At 49.6% G+C, this 15,862-nt stretch overlaps 2 protein-coding genes across 14 annotated transcripts; one reads left to right on the forward strand and one right to left on the reverse strand.

The window, feature by feature from the left end:
• Positions 1-1,397: 1,397 nt before the first annotated feature.
• Lypd4 (Ly6/Plaur domain containing 4) lies at positions 1,398-7,425 on the reverse strand. 10 transcript variants are annotated; one of them, NM_001110295.3, is made up of 5 exons: positions 6,685-6,918; positions 4,372-4,558; positions 3,825-3,968; positions 1,941-2,267; positions 1,398-1,673 (listed from the first exon to the last, which is right to left on the reverse strand). In NM_001110295.3, exons 2-5 carry the CDS (start codon positions 4,436-4,438, stop codon positions 1,471-1,473), a joined length of 741 nt encoding a protein of 246 aa, NP_001103765.3. In that variant the 5' UTR covers positions 4,439-4,558; positions 6,685-6,918; the 3' UTR covers positions 1,398-1,470. The 10 variants fall into 10 exon arrangements, with proteins under 10 accessions (NP_001103765.3, XP_087445583.1, XP_087445572.1 ...); XM_087589457.1 differs by lacking the exon at positions 6,685-6,918 and adding an exon at positions 7,163-7,425 and having other exon boundaries at positions 1,400-1,673; XM_087589446.1 differs by having other exon boundaries at positions 1,400-1,673; positions 6,645-7,067.
• Dmrtc2 (DMRT-like family C2) lies at positions 7,194-14,790 on the forward strand. Of its 4 annotated transcripts, NR_201107.1 has the most exons (10): positions 7,194-7,325; positions 9,296-9,523; positions 9,604-9,758; positions 10,723-10,799; positions 11,011-11,191; positions 11,700-11,826; positions 12,562-12,622; positions 12,789-12,963; positions 13,945-14,122; positions 14,593-14,790. NR_201107.1 is itself a non-coding variant. In NM_001109140.2 (9 exons), exons 2-9 carry the CDS (start codon positions 9,300-9,302, stop codon positions 14,055-14,057), a joined length of 1,113 nt encoding a protein of 370 aa, NP_001102610.1. In that variant the 5' UTR covers positions 7,194-7,325; positions 9,296-9,299; the 3' UTR covers positions 14,058-14,790. The 4 variants fall into 4 exon arrangements, 3 of the variants coding, with proteins under 3 accessions (NP_001102610.1, NP_001430705.1, NP_001430704.1); NM_001109140.2 differs by having other exon boundaries at positions 13,945-14,790; NM_001443776.1 differs by lacking the exons at positions 13,945-14,122; positions 14,593-14,790 and adding an exon at positions 13,297-13,562.
• The last annotated feature ends 1,072 nt before the right edge of the window (positions 14,791-15,862 follow it).

The following is a 15,862-nucleotide window of genomic DNA, read 5'->3' on the forward strand; positions in this document are numbered from 1 at the left end:
CCCCCAGTGGGCACTCTGAGCATAATGGCCAACCCTACTGCCACAGCCTAGATATAGAATACTCTTTGGACTCATAGACTCAAATCTATGACAAGGACCCTGAAGACACGAGGTCACCTACTTGGCTGTAAGGACTGCTACCCAGTCCTGCCTCAGTGTGTCTTGCCTACAAGCACAGGGCCTGAATGGTGAAGGAAGCCTCTGGGCGATTTCTAGAGCAGTCCAGAATTCCAGCCTTGTTGCTCAGTGAGACACCTAGAATGTCTTATGTTACCTATCCCCCCCCATTTGTCTCTGTGTGTCTCCATGGTCCCAAGTGTCCTGTGTCCCTGTGACCAATGTTCTCTGTATCCCATGCCTTCATGTCCCAGATGGCTCTCCCAAGTGGCTGTTCTACTCCATTCTTGTTGCCTGTGCCTGCCAGTATTATTTAAGCTGTTTGCAGGTGATGACTTTAAGCTCACAACAGTCCCAGGGTGGTGGCGCCCCTGCCAAGAGCCCTCTGCTGCCTCCCACACTGCCTTATCCCTCGTGTGATTCATAGCTGCCAAGACTTTTGCTACCAATAAATGGTTTGGCCTAAGGATTGAAAAACATACAGAAGAGGGAAAGGATGGGAGGGAGGGAGGGAGGGAGGGAGGGAGGGAGGGAGGGAGGGAGGGAGAGATAGAAAGAAAATGTTCACAAACAGGGCTGTCTTGGAAGTCTTCCTCCATGACACTCGTTTTTATATTTTGCCATCAGGGACGTGACGGAGCTCCTGGAGGAGAGGACAGTGCGTGATGCCGACCTCTATTCTTCCTACTGGAGTCCCAGTTTTCTTCCAGTACCGTTTGGAGAGCTCCTTTAGCCTCCCTCAAGGACAGCAAGCTCTTAGTCGTCCTTTGTAGGTCATACTTCATCTTTGCACCCAGAGCATCTGCGGGAGTCATTTAAGGGGAAAGAAAGAAAGCGGGGAGGAGGAAGGTGGGGCGGGGTGGACCTAGGGCCAGAGGAAGGAAGGAGAGGGAAGGAAGAAAACAGAGAGGTGAAGAAGGAAACAAAGAGAAAGAGGAAAGATGGCAGCTAGTTGGTCAAGGTGGCGACTTTCCAGAGAAGCCTAGAAAAACTCCACTCAGCAAGCAGCCTTCCTGGCCACCTGCCTTCTCTTCCTACCAAAGCATCTGTCTAGACCTGAGTTCCACAAGATGGGGCTTTGAGGATGATGCGTCTTCCTCCTTCCACGATGCCAGCTCCTAACCTGCTCTCCTCCTCCCTGACTCTCAGGGCCCCCCCCCAGGCTGCTGAGGAGAAAACAGGGACCTAGGTACCTAGCTTTCTTGGACTCTTTTGCCTCTCTGCCTCCCTCCCTGCACATGCTGGGACCCTCTACACTCTCAGAGACCACAGGACAAAGCAGAAGGGTACTCCTGAGATTTTATTTGATTATGCAAGAAGGTGGTCTGATATTTTTCCAGTCCTGCTGGGTGGTCAGTGTCTGAAGAGTCTAAGAAGGCATAAGAGGGCGCTCCAAGAGGGACCTCGACTGCAGTGCCCTGCACCGACAGCCGAGGACTTATCTAGGATGTTGATGACCTCAGTCACTCTGATGCTCCCAATGTGCTGAAAGTCTGATAAAAGCTTGCGTGATTCACGAGCACAGCCCATGATGAGGAAGGTGGTATTGAGATTCCCTACAAGGAAGGAAGAGAGGAATCAGGGATACCTTCAAGAATCAAGAGTCCTGCTCTCTTCAGAGGCCCCTCACCAACCAGGACACCTGCTCTCCCGTCAGAGACTCGGATGCCAGGAGCCGTACCTGGTCTGACTTGTAATTCATGTGCCTAGCCTGCTGTACTCAAATCTTACCTCCGGATCCCACCAGTCTCTCGGGTGGGCCAAAGCCACTGCAGACCGTACACTGCCCACGGGCAGTCTTTTGACAGAAGTTTTGCTCTCACCTGCCTGAAACTGCAAGGTGGAACTGTGACAGGTGGAAGCAGAAAAGGGGCAGTTCTCGGTGGTGACAAAGCTTGGAAGACACTCCTCGTCGTGCTTGCCCACGCAGGTTGGACAGCTTTTGCCAGAAGGCAGTGTGGAGATGGGTTGGCTGGCCTTGAGTCTCACGAACGGCTCCAGGTTGGTTAGGTTGTTGCAGAGATAGGACCTGCAGACTCGGCTGTAGGAGGCGATGGACACTCCAGGCGGAGACACGAGGTAGGTGATTTGTGGAGGGTAGGAAAAGGCGGAGCTGCAGCCTTTGAAACTCAAGATTCCCTTTCTGGTCCCTGAGGAGCAGAGGAGCAGAGAGGTTGCTATTGCTGGCCCAGCCCCACTCAAGCTGCCCCTTCCTCACCCCCTCTATTCCCTGAACCCTCCAGGCCCCAAGACCAGCTTGTGTCTTTCTATATCCACAGACTGCAGCTGCATGGGGCTGAGCAGCCAGGGCTTTCTCTGTGTCTTCTGGTCCTTCTTGCTGCTCTCGATCCTGTGTCTGCTTCCTCCTTCCCTCTCCCCCAGGTTGTCCCTCCCCCAGGGACCTGTCCACTTCCACTCTACATTACAGTTGTGAGACCTACCCTCTTCTTGCCAGTAATCCCTAGTTCTCACTCTCCCTCCTTAACCTCCCCCAAAGCAGTCACTTTGAAGTAACTGATGTATCTCCTTTGACTTGGAGTGCCATCGAGGCACGTGAAGTCACACATTTTTATTGTTACTACCTAAAATGATCAGCACTATGCTTTTATGATCTATTTGAACACATGTACACATGTCTGTGTATGTTTATGTGTGTGTGAGTGTGTGTGAGTGTGTGTATATGTGTGTATGTCTGTGTGTGTTATGTGTGTGTGTATATGTGTGTGAGTGTGAGTGAGTGTATGTGTGTGTGAGTATGTGTGTGAGTGTATGTGAGTGTGTGTGAGTGTGTATGTGTGTGAGTGTGTATGTGTATGAGTGTGTGTATGTGTGTATCTGTGTGTATGTCTGTGTGTAAGAGTGTGTGTGTGAGTGTGTGTGAGTGTGTGTGAGTGTGTGTGAGTGTGTATGTGTGTATGTGTGTATGTGTGTGTGAGTGTGTGTATCTGTGTGTATGTCTGTGTGTAAGAGTGTGTGTGTGAGTGTGTGTGAGTGTGTGTGAGTGTGTATGTGTGTATGTGTGTGTGAGTGTGTGTATCTGTGTGTATGTCTGTGTGTGTGTGAGTATTTATGTGTGTGGATGTGTGTGAGTGTGTGTGTGAGTGTGTGAGAGTGTGTATGTGTGTGAGAGAGTGTTGTGAGTGTGTGCGAGTGTGTGTGAGTGTGTATGTGTGTGTGAGTGTGAGTGTATGTGAGTGTGTGAGTGTGTGTGAGTGTATGTGTGAGAGTGTGTGTGTGAGTGTGTGAGTGTGTGTGTGCGTGAGTGTGTGTGTGAGTGTGTGAGTGTGTGAGAGTGTGTATGTGTGTGAGAGAGTGTTGTGTGTGCAAGTGTGTGTGAGTGTGTATGTGTATGTGAGTGTGTGTGAGTGTGTGTGTGAGAGTGTATGTGTGAGTGTGTGTGTGAGTGTGCGTGTGAGAGTGTATGTGTGAGTGTGTGTGAGTGTGTGTGAGTGTATGTGTGAGTGTGTGTGAGTGTGTGTGAGTGTGTGTGAGTGTGTGTGAGTGTATATGTGAGTGTGTGTGAGTGTGTGTGAGTGTGTGTGTGAGAGTGTATGTGTGAGTGTGTGTGTGAGTGTGTGTGTGCGTGAGTGTGTGTGTGAGTGAGTGTGTGTGAGTGTGTGTGTGTGTGTATAATCCTAGGCCCAGGTGTTGGGGCTATAGCTAAGAAGGCGGGCCAGCGCGAGGATGAGCAGAGGGAGGTATGTCACCTGTCTCGATGAACACTATGGTCTCCTCGCAGCCCTCTCTCTGATTGCACACCATGCTCCTCAACAGAAGCCACTTCCAGTTATGCAAGGACACAGCTCTGAAGGCTGAAGCTGTTGCCTCGTAGCACAGAAGAGCTTCAGCACCTAAAGACACAATATTCTTCCAGTCATCTGTCTCCCACACCACCTCTCTTTTTGGCTGTTGGTTCTTTGGGGTTTTTGTGGGGATGGGAGGTTGTCTTTTGATTTTTGTTGTTGTGGTGGTTGTTGTTGTTGTTTTCAAGCCAGGGTTTCTCTGTGCAGTCCTGGCTGTCCTGGAACTTAATCTATAGACCAGGTTGGTCTCAAACTCAGAGAACCACCTGCCTCTGCCTCCCAAATGCTGGGACCAGTGACCCATCACGGCTTTCCACATCACCATCTTAATTAACATCAACACACAGAAAGCCTGAGCCCTGAGCGGAGCAGATATCAGCCCACTTTCCACCAAAGCATAGGCACAGCCTCCCACATGTGACTTTACATCATACAGCCCTGTAGGACATACAAGGCAGTAAAGAGATGGCTTCTAAGAGGCACAGCAGCTGCAGAGATCTCCAGTCCTTCAGTACCATGGTTCCGTATCGGGGTCCTGGATGTGACAGGTCACTCTGGAGCCAATTTCAGATGGAATCTCAAGTTTGGTTCTTGTCAGTCCCTGAATCCTCTGTCCACTTCCCTGTGGGTCACTGTTTCTAAGGAAGAAAATTGACTGTGTTGGCTGCTGTAGTATGGGCTCCCTTGAGACCTTCGGTGACACAGGTTTCCCATCTCTGTAGTCTCCTCTCCAAAATAATTCATACCCAGCACTATCTGCTTTTCAAAGGACACCTCTCACTCTCTGTCCTCGGTCCTCCCGCTGGCCATGGTGCTGATCCAAAGACCAACCTTTACACAGGCTGTTTGTTCTCCAGCCAAATGCAATGAAATCAGAACAGCACACTGAGAATTGGCACTTCGGTGTGAACCAAACATGGTAGATCACACCTGCACGTGCACACCTGCAGGCCCAGCACACGGGAGGCTGACCTGCGTTTAAGGCCAGCCAGGCCAAATGAACCAATTCACTGCCTCAAATACAAAAGCCTGGGAGAGAGTAGATGCTGACATAGTCCTAGATCCCCTTTGTTTATTAAGGAAATTAAAAAATATTTAGAACTAAAATAGCAGCCATAATCCAGATCACTTGCACACAGGGATGCATATAAAATCTGCAAGAAACTAAGTATGGTCTAGTTACAGTATTACACCATCAACTTAATGATAATAAACCATGGTGGTGTGTGCCTATAACCCTAACACTTGTAAGGGGAAGACCAGAGGACCAGAAGTTAAAGATCACCTTGAACTCCATAACAAGTTCAAGGCTAATCCAGCCTACAGGAAACCCAGTGTCAAACATAAACAAAACAACAAAAGCTACACAAAACATATAAACGTATTCAAAGCAAGATGGCACAAGAAAATATGTAACACTTTAAACCAACAAAACTAAAGATCATCTTTAATCACCAAGAAAAAGAGAGCGAAGTTTGGCTAAGCCCGTGAAGAAACTAACCCCTCAAGAGTCCTAGGCATTTGAGGAGGTGCTCAAATCAAACCATAGCCTGAGAAAGGCAATTATCTTGCAAACTGTATCATTACACAACTCACAGGCTGACAGCAATCAGTGAGCTGGAAAAGGGCAAGTGTTGGCAGGCTTGAGGTAATAAAGACACTTCTGCACACTGTTGTTTGTGGAGTGATTGAGGGAAGAATAGATGGGACCCCTGGGAAAAGAGGAATCGGGAGTTCCCATCAGTGTCTGAAGCCTAGTGCAGGGAGAAGTCTGACAATAGTCAAATTAGCTTTATAAATACCCACCCTCCAATACATGAGGAGATGTCGTTTTGTGACCTGATAGGTAAGAGGTTCACCCCTCCTAAAACCAAAGGAGTGCACAACCTGCAGGGAGGCACACCACAGAAGCAGACACACACACACACACACACACACACACACACACACACACACACGCAGTGATAGCACATGCCTTTAATTCCAGCACTCGGGAGTCAGAGGCAGGTGCATCTCTGAGTTTGAGGCCAGCCTGGTCTACAGAGTGAGTTCTGAGACACTGTCTCAAAAACAAAAGAATAAAAGGGGGGGGGAGAAAAAAGAATGAGAGGTAGCTCAGAGATTAAAAGCACTGGCTGCTCTTCCAAGAGGACCTAGGTTCAATTTCCACCCCCTACACAGAGCTCACAACGCTCTGTAACTCCAGTTCCAGGGGATCCAAGAGCTCACACCAAAGCACATGAAATATTTTTTTTTAAAGTATAGATATACACGTGCACATGGATTAACCATAAAAAGCACAGCGCTGTCATTAAATACATTACCACGTCCACAAAATACTCTTGTACACAAGACAGTATAAATCTCTAGAGATCATACACAAGATCAGAAAAAAACACACTAACCACCTTAGGACGACTGCCTATGGGAAGCTTGAGGAATGGGGATGCGCAGGACTGTGAACTAGTTAAAGCTGCATAGAACGGGCTACAATGTTGCCAGGTAGCGCTCTCCAAAGTAAACCAAAGTTGTAACCTCCAAGTCCGCATTCTATTAGCACTTTGCCAAACTCTTCTTCATTCACAAAAAACTGTAGCGACTATTTGTCCCTCTGGGTCGTTGTGAATAATAAGACAAGTACCAGAAGGCCAACCGCTTAAGCAGCGCTCGCTTCTTTTGCACTCCCTCCTCCCGATGTAAAAGCTCAGCCTCTCTTCAACCCACCATTAAGCAATCCCAACACCCCAGGCCGGGCACAGAGCACCTTTCCAGCTCCAGGACACATCCTCTGCATAGCAGCAGTCCAGCTGGAAGTCACTTCTGCCACCTTCTTTAGCCAGGAATGCCACAGACACCCGGGCGCTGTAACCCAGATGTGTGTGGCAAAAGGCAGTCTAAAAAGCCTGCACTAAACACCAGACATAGAAGGGGAACCGAGGGAGGCCTAAGCTCCTGGGCCAGGTTGTGCGCAAGCGCAGAGGGTCTGCATCAACGCCTCAGGGCGGCAGAAGCCTGTGGTTCTTGCGGTGGGGGCAGGGTGGGGCAGGGTCAGCCTCGCTCTGGCTGAGGTAATTCGACGCCCCATTGGCTGCCTGCTTCCAGAGTGAAGAACAGTCTGGTGAGGTAAAGGAGGGAGGCAACGTGTATGAGACTCAACTCGACGCGCTATTGGCTGGCGTGATTGTTGCCAGGAGAAGCGGGTAGGAAGGAAAGGGGCGGGCCATCAGGAGCCGATCACCAACCCTATTGGTTGCGCACCACAGCAGGAGCGCTGTGCTTGGAGCTCATTGGTCCTTGTGTGAAGGAGCGGGAAAAGCCGCTCGAGCTGGCCGTTCCTCTTCGCCACTTTGTCGCCCTTGTCTTCGGGCCGTCTCCTGGCTGACTGTGATTCGGCTCGAGGCTGTGGTAACCACCCGCTGGCGGCATGAACATCATACCGCCCCTCCTTCCCCCCCTCTCCTGAGCTGGGTCCCCACCATGGCCTCCCCTTGCTGTCCCCTCGCGCTGCTCAGCTCTACCCCCCACCCCCACCTCCTGAGCGCGGTCCTCGTGCCCAGCCCCCTCCTTGGGACCCTGGAGCGGGAGGGGCCAAGGCCCAGCGTTTGGGGGTGATGGAAGGCTGCTGGAAGGGGGGCACCCAAGTAATGGTTGCTTGAGAAGGGACAGTGCATGCCATTAACATGTGGTCTAGGGGCATAAGCGCTTCAAGCTACAGTGGCTACGTGGATTTCCAAGACGCCCATGTAGTTGCAGTTGGTTACAAAAAAGTGGTGTCCTGAGAACACCTTTGGCCTACATCAGGACTCTGCACTTAGCAGGGACTCAGGGACTCAGTAGCCATTTGGGAAGGGAGGTTGGTTTTTTTTTTTTGTTTGTTTGTTTTGTTTTGTTTTTTTTAAATGACGGTCACATGTAGCCCAGGGCAATCTTCAACTCCTAGCATCAACCTTAAACTGCTGATCCTCCTGCCTCTACCCCATAAAACCTGTCATTTTAAGCATGTGCCACTATACTCAGTCAGGTTTTATTGTTGTTTTTTTGTTTTGTTTTATTTTAAAGTTAGTCAATTGGCCTAGAACTCACAGTACTCCTGGCTTGCACTCCCAACTGCCGGGATTACAGATCTGAGCCAGCATGCATGGTTCTGTTAACATTTGTTAACTAATGGAGTCTGAGTGAAATATCTAACAAGCATGTGGTATAGGCCACTAATGTAATCTCAGTTACCCAGGAGGCTGAGGGAGGAGGATAGCAAGTTCAAGGCCATTGGGGACCACTTATCAAGACCTTGTCTCAAAGGGGGGGTGGGGGTGGGATTCAGAGGTAGCTCAGTGAGGAGCATTTGGCTAGCATGTGTTTATAAGATTCAATACCCGTTTTTTAAAAAAGCAAATCCCCTCTAGTGAAAATGGGATAGAAAATTTCTCGGGGATGATATTATTACTACAGAGTACAAAAGCAAAAGCCAGGCTTTTGTGACAGATGCCTTTAACCCCAGCACTCTGAAAGCAGAGGCAGATGAATCTCTGAGTCCAACCACGTCTTCACAGAGCATTTGAGGCCAGCCAGGGATACACACATAATAGTGAGATCTTGTCTCCAAAATTAACTTTGAAAACAAAAAAATCAAGGGGGCTTGTAGATAAAGCACCTTCAGCACAGTTGTGAGTACCTGAGTTGAAATCCCCACATTAAAAGGTGGGTGCAGTGACATATAACTGTGATCCCACCACTAGGGGTAGGGAGCTGCAACAGGTGGATCTCTGAAGCTTGAAGCTGATTGGCCAGTCAGTCTAGCTAAAGCCATGAGCTTCAGTTTCAGCAAGGTGACCCTGTCTGAAAAACAAATCAAAATAGAGAACAATGAAGGAAAGACATCCAATATCAGCCACTAGGCTCCAGACATACTTACCTGCTGTTAAAGCACACACCCCCAAAGTCATAGTGATGGCGCATAAAAAGCAGAGGCTAGCTCCTGTGGGCCTTAAAGCTGAGGGGCCACTTAAAACTGTCTGTAAGGACTGGATAAGTGCAAGGATATTATGACAGGTGTCTGAAAGCGCTGTTTGTAGAACAGAGTGTGAGCATGCCTGAAGGTCAGGGAGGGTGAGCATACATATACCCCAGTATGACAAAGCATGCGGGGAGCAAAAATGAAGGACCTTTGTGTCGAATGAATACTTAAGAAAGAAGAGTAGTTACCGAGAAATGAGGGTCTATGAGAAAGATGGTGGGGGGAGGAGAGGAGAGGCCAAGGTGAAAGCTGGGTCCTGAGAGGAGAATGATGGATGGCCACAGATGTGGCTTCCCAAAGCAGAAGGGCTGGGTAGGACAGAGCCCATGGAACTGTCCGGACCCACCACTCCTGCCCCTAGATCCATGGACCCCAGTGAAACGCCAGCTCTCCACCACTGTTCTGCTGACTCTTCCCCAGCCGATGAGGCCAGAGTGCCCCAGAGTACAGAACTTATTCCCAGGAGACCAGTCAGTCGCTCTCCCACCTGCGCCCGCTGTCGGAACCATGGGGTCACAGCCCACCTCAAGGGCCACAAGCGCCTCTGCCTCTTCCAGGCTTGCGAGTGTCACAAATGTGTCCTCATCCTGTGAGTATATGTTCAGGGAGAGGGGAGGGGCACTCTGCTCCAAAACGCTGACTTTGACTTGTAACATCCCCCTGTCTCAGGGAACGTCGGAGGGTCATGGCTGCCCAAGTGGCCTTGCGCAGGCAGCAGGAGGCACAGCTGAAAAGGCACCTGGCTCAGGGACTGATGAAAGGGGCAGCCCCTCTGAAAGCCCCACTCCGTGTCAAGAAGGGAGGCATTCGGCCAGGGGTCCCTTGTGAGTGTCTCTGAGTAGGAATGGGACTGGGATGTGGATGTAGGAAGACAAGGACAAGCATCCCTGCCCTGGAACTAGTGCAGGCTTGGCCGTGTTTCCCCTCCAACTATAAATGTGTTCAAGAGCTGGGCAGGGGTGGCTCACACCTTTACTCTTACGGTTCAGGAGGCAGAGGCAGGCGGATCTCTGAGTTTAAGGCCAGCCTGGTCTACAAATCAAGCTTCAGTATAGCTAGGGCTACACAGAGAAACGCTGTCTTGAAAAACAAAATAAACAAAATGTGTCCGAGGGGCTGGAGAGATGGGCTAGCAGTCAAGAGTGCTGTCTCACAAGGCAGTTCACAACCACATCACTCCAAGCACTGCACACATGTGGTACACAGACATACATACATGGAAGCAAAACACTCATTCACGTGAATAAGTAAAATTTTATTTTAAAATGTGAGCACGGGTACAGTAACAGCTGAAGAGAGAAGATGGGATGGGGCGGGGGCAGCAGTGAGATGGGGCGGGGTAAAGGTACTTGCTGTGAAAATCCTAGTGACCTGAGCTCGATCCTTGGAACCTACATAAGACAGAAGGGCAGACTGACTCCCCATAGTTGCCCTTGACATCCATGTGTACACCATGGCGCCCAAACACAATAATACTTTTTTTTTAAGAAAGAGAAGAGTGGGATGTGGTGGGCATGTCCATAATCCCACACTGGAGACGGAAGATGAACTGGAAGCCAACCAAGCTAGACCCTGTCTGGAGGGCTGCACAGGAGAAGCAAGCATCACAACAGGCCTGGCCATGGTAGCATGTGGAGGTGGAAGCAGGAGGCTCAGGGGTTCAAAACCAGCCTGGGCCTCATGAACAGAGGAATAAGGAAGACAAAGGGAGATGAGAGCTTAGCTGAGATAGGAATAGGAGAAGAGTCAGGAAATGCGCTCACTGGACCTCTCCCTGACTCCTCACAGCTGGAAAGGAGAACATAGCACCCCAGCCTCAGAATCCCCATGGAGCAGTCCCGCTGGTACTGACACCCCCAGGGAAGGTAAGAGACCTGAGTCCTGAGGGGATGGCTCCCAGCCTGGCTCTACCCCGACTGTTTGTTTCCTCTGTGCTCTCTGGGTTCCCGCTGCAGCCCTGACTTGTGATGTGCCCTTAGTGGGTGAACTAAGAGGAACTTAAGAGCCGCCCATGGCCGCAGGCCCCACCCTCATCCCAGAGCCTGCTTACTTCAGGCTTGCCCTCTACCCTTGCAGGAGAACTATGGGCCCCTGCTGCTCAGCCGCCCCCCAGAAGCCTTGCCTTTACCCTGGACTCCAGTGCCTCCTGGGCCTTGGGGCCCTGGACACTGGTTGCCCCCGGGCCTCTCAATGCCACCTCCAGTGGTGTGCCGCTTGCTGTGCCAAGAACCTGCTGTCCCTCTACATCCTTTCCCTGGTAAGTTGATTCACCTGGCCACCAACCAGGGAGCATGCAGCAGCTGTGCCTAGACCCCTACGCATTTGTAGTCAATGTGCAGTTTGGTCTTCATGTGGGTCCCGTAACAGTAGAGTCAGGGCTGTCTCTGACTCTGCTCCCTGCCATTGGATCCCTTCCCCACTACTTAGACTACCTGGTTGGGCCTCAGAGAGAGGATGTGCAGTAGATCTGCTGGGACTAGATGCCTGAGGGTAAGGGGGCAGTAACCAAGGAGGCGCACCTCGGAGAAGAAGAGGGGACAGTGTGGGTGGGGGGATTTGTAAGGATGGGACTGGGAATAGATGAGGGAGGGGACTGTGATTGGGATCTAAGGTGATCTTTGAAAAGAAGTTAATTCACCTTTTATTCAGTAGATATTTGAATGCTAAGTTGCCAATGTGACAGAAAGAAAAGAGAGAAGAGAGCTGGCTGGGTGGAGGGAACATAGTCATGTGCCTGTATGTTCTGGGTTCTTCTGTCTCCTTAGGCTTTGACCCTGGCACCTCTCTCCGGCTGCCCACTCATGGGGCCCTCCCGACCTGCCCAGGATCTCGCTCAGTACTGACGGCTCCACTTTCCGGAGAGCCCCAAGGACCCCCTAACCTGCCTCACACGTAAGGAGGAAGACAAAGGGAAATCTGTTCGTTCTGAGTTTATCTTTGTGCTGCAGACCATAAGAGCTAATATAGAAGGAAAAGCTTCAGGCCAAGTGTGATGGGACAACCTGTAATCCTAGAGCTTGCAGGTAGAAGCAGCAAGGTCAGGGCTTCAGAGTCCTCTTGAAAACAGGAAAGGTAGCAGACTAGCAGGCAGGCAGATCCCTTCTGTTTCCTAACTGAGGCTTTGATGAGGCTTCACACCTCTCAGACCCGTTGTAAATATCAGTAATTTCTAGATGCACTCATCTCGAGGCATGAAAATAACAACACCTAAGCCTGGCCTGACCTCGAACAAGCTGTTCACTCTTCTGAAACCAGTACAATAGGATAGGGTTGTCTGGTGACATGGAGAGCCACGGTGGTGAGGCACAGGTATAGACCAGAGACAATAAACCAAGCTTCTTGAAGGGGGAATTCCTGGGGGAACAGGAAGCTGGGCTAGAGAAAGCAGGCTAGTGGAGCAGACAGCAATCCCAGTCCCACTAGTCATCTTTTCTGCTTTTGAAAAACTAACACCAGCGACTCCTTATAACCTTCACAGTAGCCTTGGAGGGAAAGCTCACAGAGATTTTCATTTCTTAGAAAGTAAAGTGGCCAAGATAGTGAATAAGACTTACCCAAGCCCACAGAGTTCCCAGTTCCCAGGTGGGAATGCCTCACCCACTTCCCGTGTCTCTCCCCTTTTCCCAGGTGCTCAACTCTGATACTCCAGTCCTGTGGCACCCCAGACTCTCTTCTGCTACAACCGCAGGTCTTGGGGAAGAAGTGGCATCCAGGAGCCGGGGAAGAAGTGGCATCCAGGAGCCGGGGAGGAAGTTGAATCTGTAGAAGGGAAACACAGGGATTAAAGGAAAGGAGCACTTGCAGGGTGGACAGAAGTGAGGTTCCCAGTGTGCTCCTCTCCCTGTCCTTTGCAGGCCCCTGGAGCCTCCTGCCTGGCCTGGACATCTGGCCCCTCGGAGCGGCAGCTGCAGCGGGAGGCAGCTGAGGCCCTTGTAGGTCTGAAAGATTCTTCCCAGGCCCCACGCCTGACCCCATCTGTCCCCCCTAACCCTGCCTGGATCTCTCTGCTCCACCCCTGTGGCCCACCAGGTAACCTTCCTGAGATGAGAGGATAAGTTTGTTTGGGAAATGGTAGCCATTAGAACAAGCAGGGACTAACCAAAAAGGGGACAGACAGTAGTTGAATGCCTCGGGTCTGGGCCTGCGGTTCTCAGGCTCTGAGACTGCAGTTGAACCTTGTTCTGAGTCACTCCTTACCAGTTTTGTTCTGAATGACAAATGTCCAGTGCCTCGACTTGAGGTAAATGAGGCCCTGAGAAATAAGAACTTTGAGGGGTTGGCAGATATCAACCTCCTGCTCAAGTCTGGAAGGGAGTAAAGTAACCAGGGTCTGGACTAGAGGGACTGATAACTGTTTTCCAGGAGCTTCTATTCTGGTTGGGGAACCTGGAAACCCTCACAAGGCAAGACTGGAAGAAATGTGAGGAAGGAGAAAGCTCAGTGGAGCAGAGATGAAGGCTGAGAAGGCCCCTGTCCAATGCTGTATTGGTCTAGAGCAGTGATTCTCAACCTGTGGATCACAACCTCTTTGGGGATCAAATGATCCTTTCACAGGGGTCCCCTAAGACCATAGGAAAAACAGAGATTTGCATTGCAATTCATAACAGTATTAAAATTACAAGTTGTAAGATGGCAACATTTTTATGGTGGGGGAGGGGAGTCACCACAACATGAGGAACTGTATTAAAGGGTTGCAGCATTAGGAAGGTTGAGAACCACCGCCCTAGAAGATCTGCTGGACCCAGGAGAGATGAGGCTGGAAGGCTTCTAATTATAGATGTGAATGCAAGTCTGGAAGAGCAACTGTACAAAGGGGATCTGGGAAATATTCTGAGCTAGTCAGAGCATGGTAGCTTTGGTGGAGGAACTAGAGAAAGCAAGAATGGAACCAGGAACACCAGCAGAGTAAGAACACAGGCGGGGTGGGGTTAGGTTCAGTGGGATACTGGAGTAGTGAGGGGTCAGTAGACTGGATTTGACCTGGACCTGCCCCTTCCTATGTGCCTTCAGCTCCTCCTGGGGGAAGAGGATTCCAGCCTGTTGGCCCACCTCTCCGGCCCAGTCCAGGTTCCTCTGTCTCTCTGCATATTGGGCGTCTGGGATCCATCTCTCTCCTCAGCTAGAAAGCAGAGGTGGAGGCTACCTCACTGGGACAAAGAGACGACAAACTGCAGGCACTACATATTTGGTATTTTATTTATGAGTTTTGCATGGGATTCAATGTAATGCAAGCTTCAGCCTTCTTTTTTAATAAGCTTTTAGGTTCCTTTTGTAGGGTGGGTATTTCCTTGGCTGAAGGTGGATATTCTCATAGCCCGTTTGAATGCTAAGTTCCCCATAAAGGCAGTTGGGCAGTTTAAGATGATCCATACCTAAATATATTTTTTCGTGAGTTTATGCTCTCTTTATGCCTGTGTTCTTATGTCTGTCTCTGAATGTGAAAATACAAGAATATGTTCACTTTGTATGTAGGTTTCTGTAAGCAAGAAATAAACCTTTGCCATTTAAGCCATCAAGAGTTTATCATCAGCGTGACCTAGTCTATCCTGGCTGACAGAAAGCACTGTCATCTACTTAAGAAAGTCCACAAAGCCCGGCATGGTATCTCATTCCTATCACTTGCTCTGTAACTTATATAACCTGTTTTCTGCTATCCAGAGAGCCACAAATTAAAATGCCTACACTGGGGTCAAGTAGACCCTACAAAGGAGTGAAGATGGCCAGATGGGGGCTGGGAAACAGATCGTATGTCTCACCTAAGGCAGCCTGCTTTAGCCTATTTGATCACTCCGGGAAGAAACATAGACTCGGCATTGCCATGTCCTCTGATTTTTCAATAAAAATTTGGAAACTGGGTTTCTGTGTTTAACATCTTATAATTTCCAAACATTGATACAGCCTTCTTTAAGTGTGTTATTGGCCAAATAACATAGCTTCAGGTCAACGTTGGCACATAGAACACTAATTTGATTCTAACATGACATTTTCCAGATGGAAAGTCTGAAGCCAATCAGGACAATAAGAACCAAGTTTGTCTTTATCAGGAGTCTTTCCTAACTAGGAGGATTCACTGTGGTTCTTCTAAAGTTCAGTAGAGAGAGGGTATGAGACTAAGTGCAGTGACACATGCTTTCCTGGGGTGTCAGGGCCCTAAGTTCATAATCAGCATGTCACACAAAGTATAAACCAGAAAATACAAGACTCAGACAAGGATTAGAAAGAATACTTTCCATTCATTGAGTACCGACGGCCCCAACAGCAATTCTGTATGCAGTCTATGCTAAAAGAGGGAAAGTGGTTAGCCCAAAAGTTGATGGAAATTTTCTAGAAACCAATCAGAAGGAGTCCTCCTTGTTGTTAAGCCTTCGTAAAGCATGGAATGAAAGCATTACATCTACAGGGAACGGATCAGGCAGAAGTACTTCTCACAGACATTTCCCTTCCCTACAAAGGTGGTTATGTAATGTTTTTGTTGGTATTTTATTGCTGTGGCAAACAGCGTGACCAAGGCAACTTGGAGAGGAGAGGGTCTATTTGACTGACATGTCCCAACCACAGTCAGTCACTGGAGGGAGTCAAGACAGGAACTCAAGGCAGAACCCTAGAAGGAACTGATCCAGAGGCGCTAGAGGAGCGCTGCTTCCTGACTCATTCATCACGATTTTCTCAGCCTGCTTTCTTACACAACTCAGGACTCCTTGCTCAGGGTTGGTATTAACACAGTGGGCTGGGCTCTCCCACTTCAATCATTAAAGAAGAAACTGCTCCACAGACTTGTCTGCAGGCCAGCCTGGTGGGAGCATCCCCTGAATTCAGGGCTTCTTCCCAGATGACTACAGTGTGTCAAATTGACAGACTAACCAGTATAATTGATCCTTTGTCAATTTCATATATGCACACATTCATGCACACACATTTACACATAAAC

The sequence above is a fragment of the Rattus norvegicus genome, chromosome 1, assembly GCF_021556685.1.
Source record: "Rattus norvegicus strain SHRSP/BbbUtx chromosome 1, alternate assembly SHRSP_T2T, whole genome shotgun sequence".
Lineage (NCBI taxonomy): Eukaryota > Metazoa > Chordata > Mammalia > Rodentia > Muridae > Rattus > Rattus norvegicus.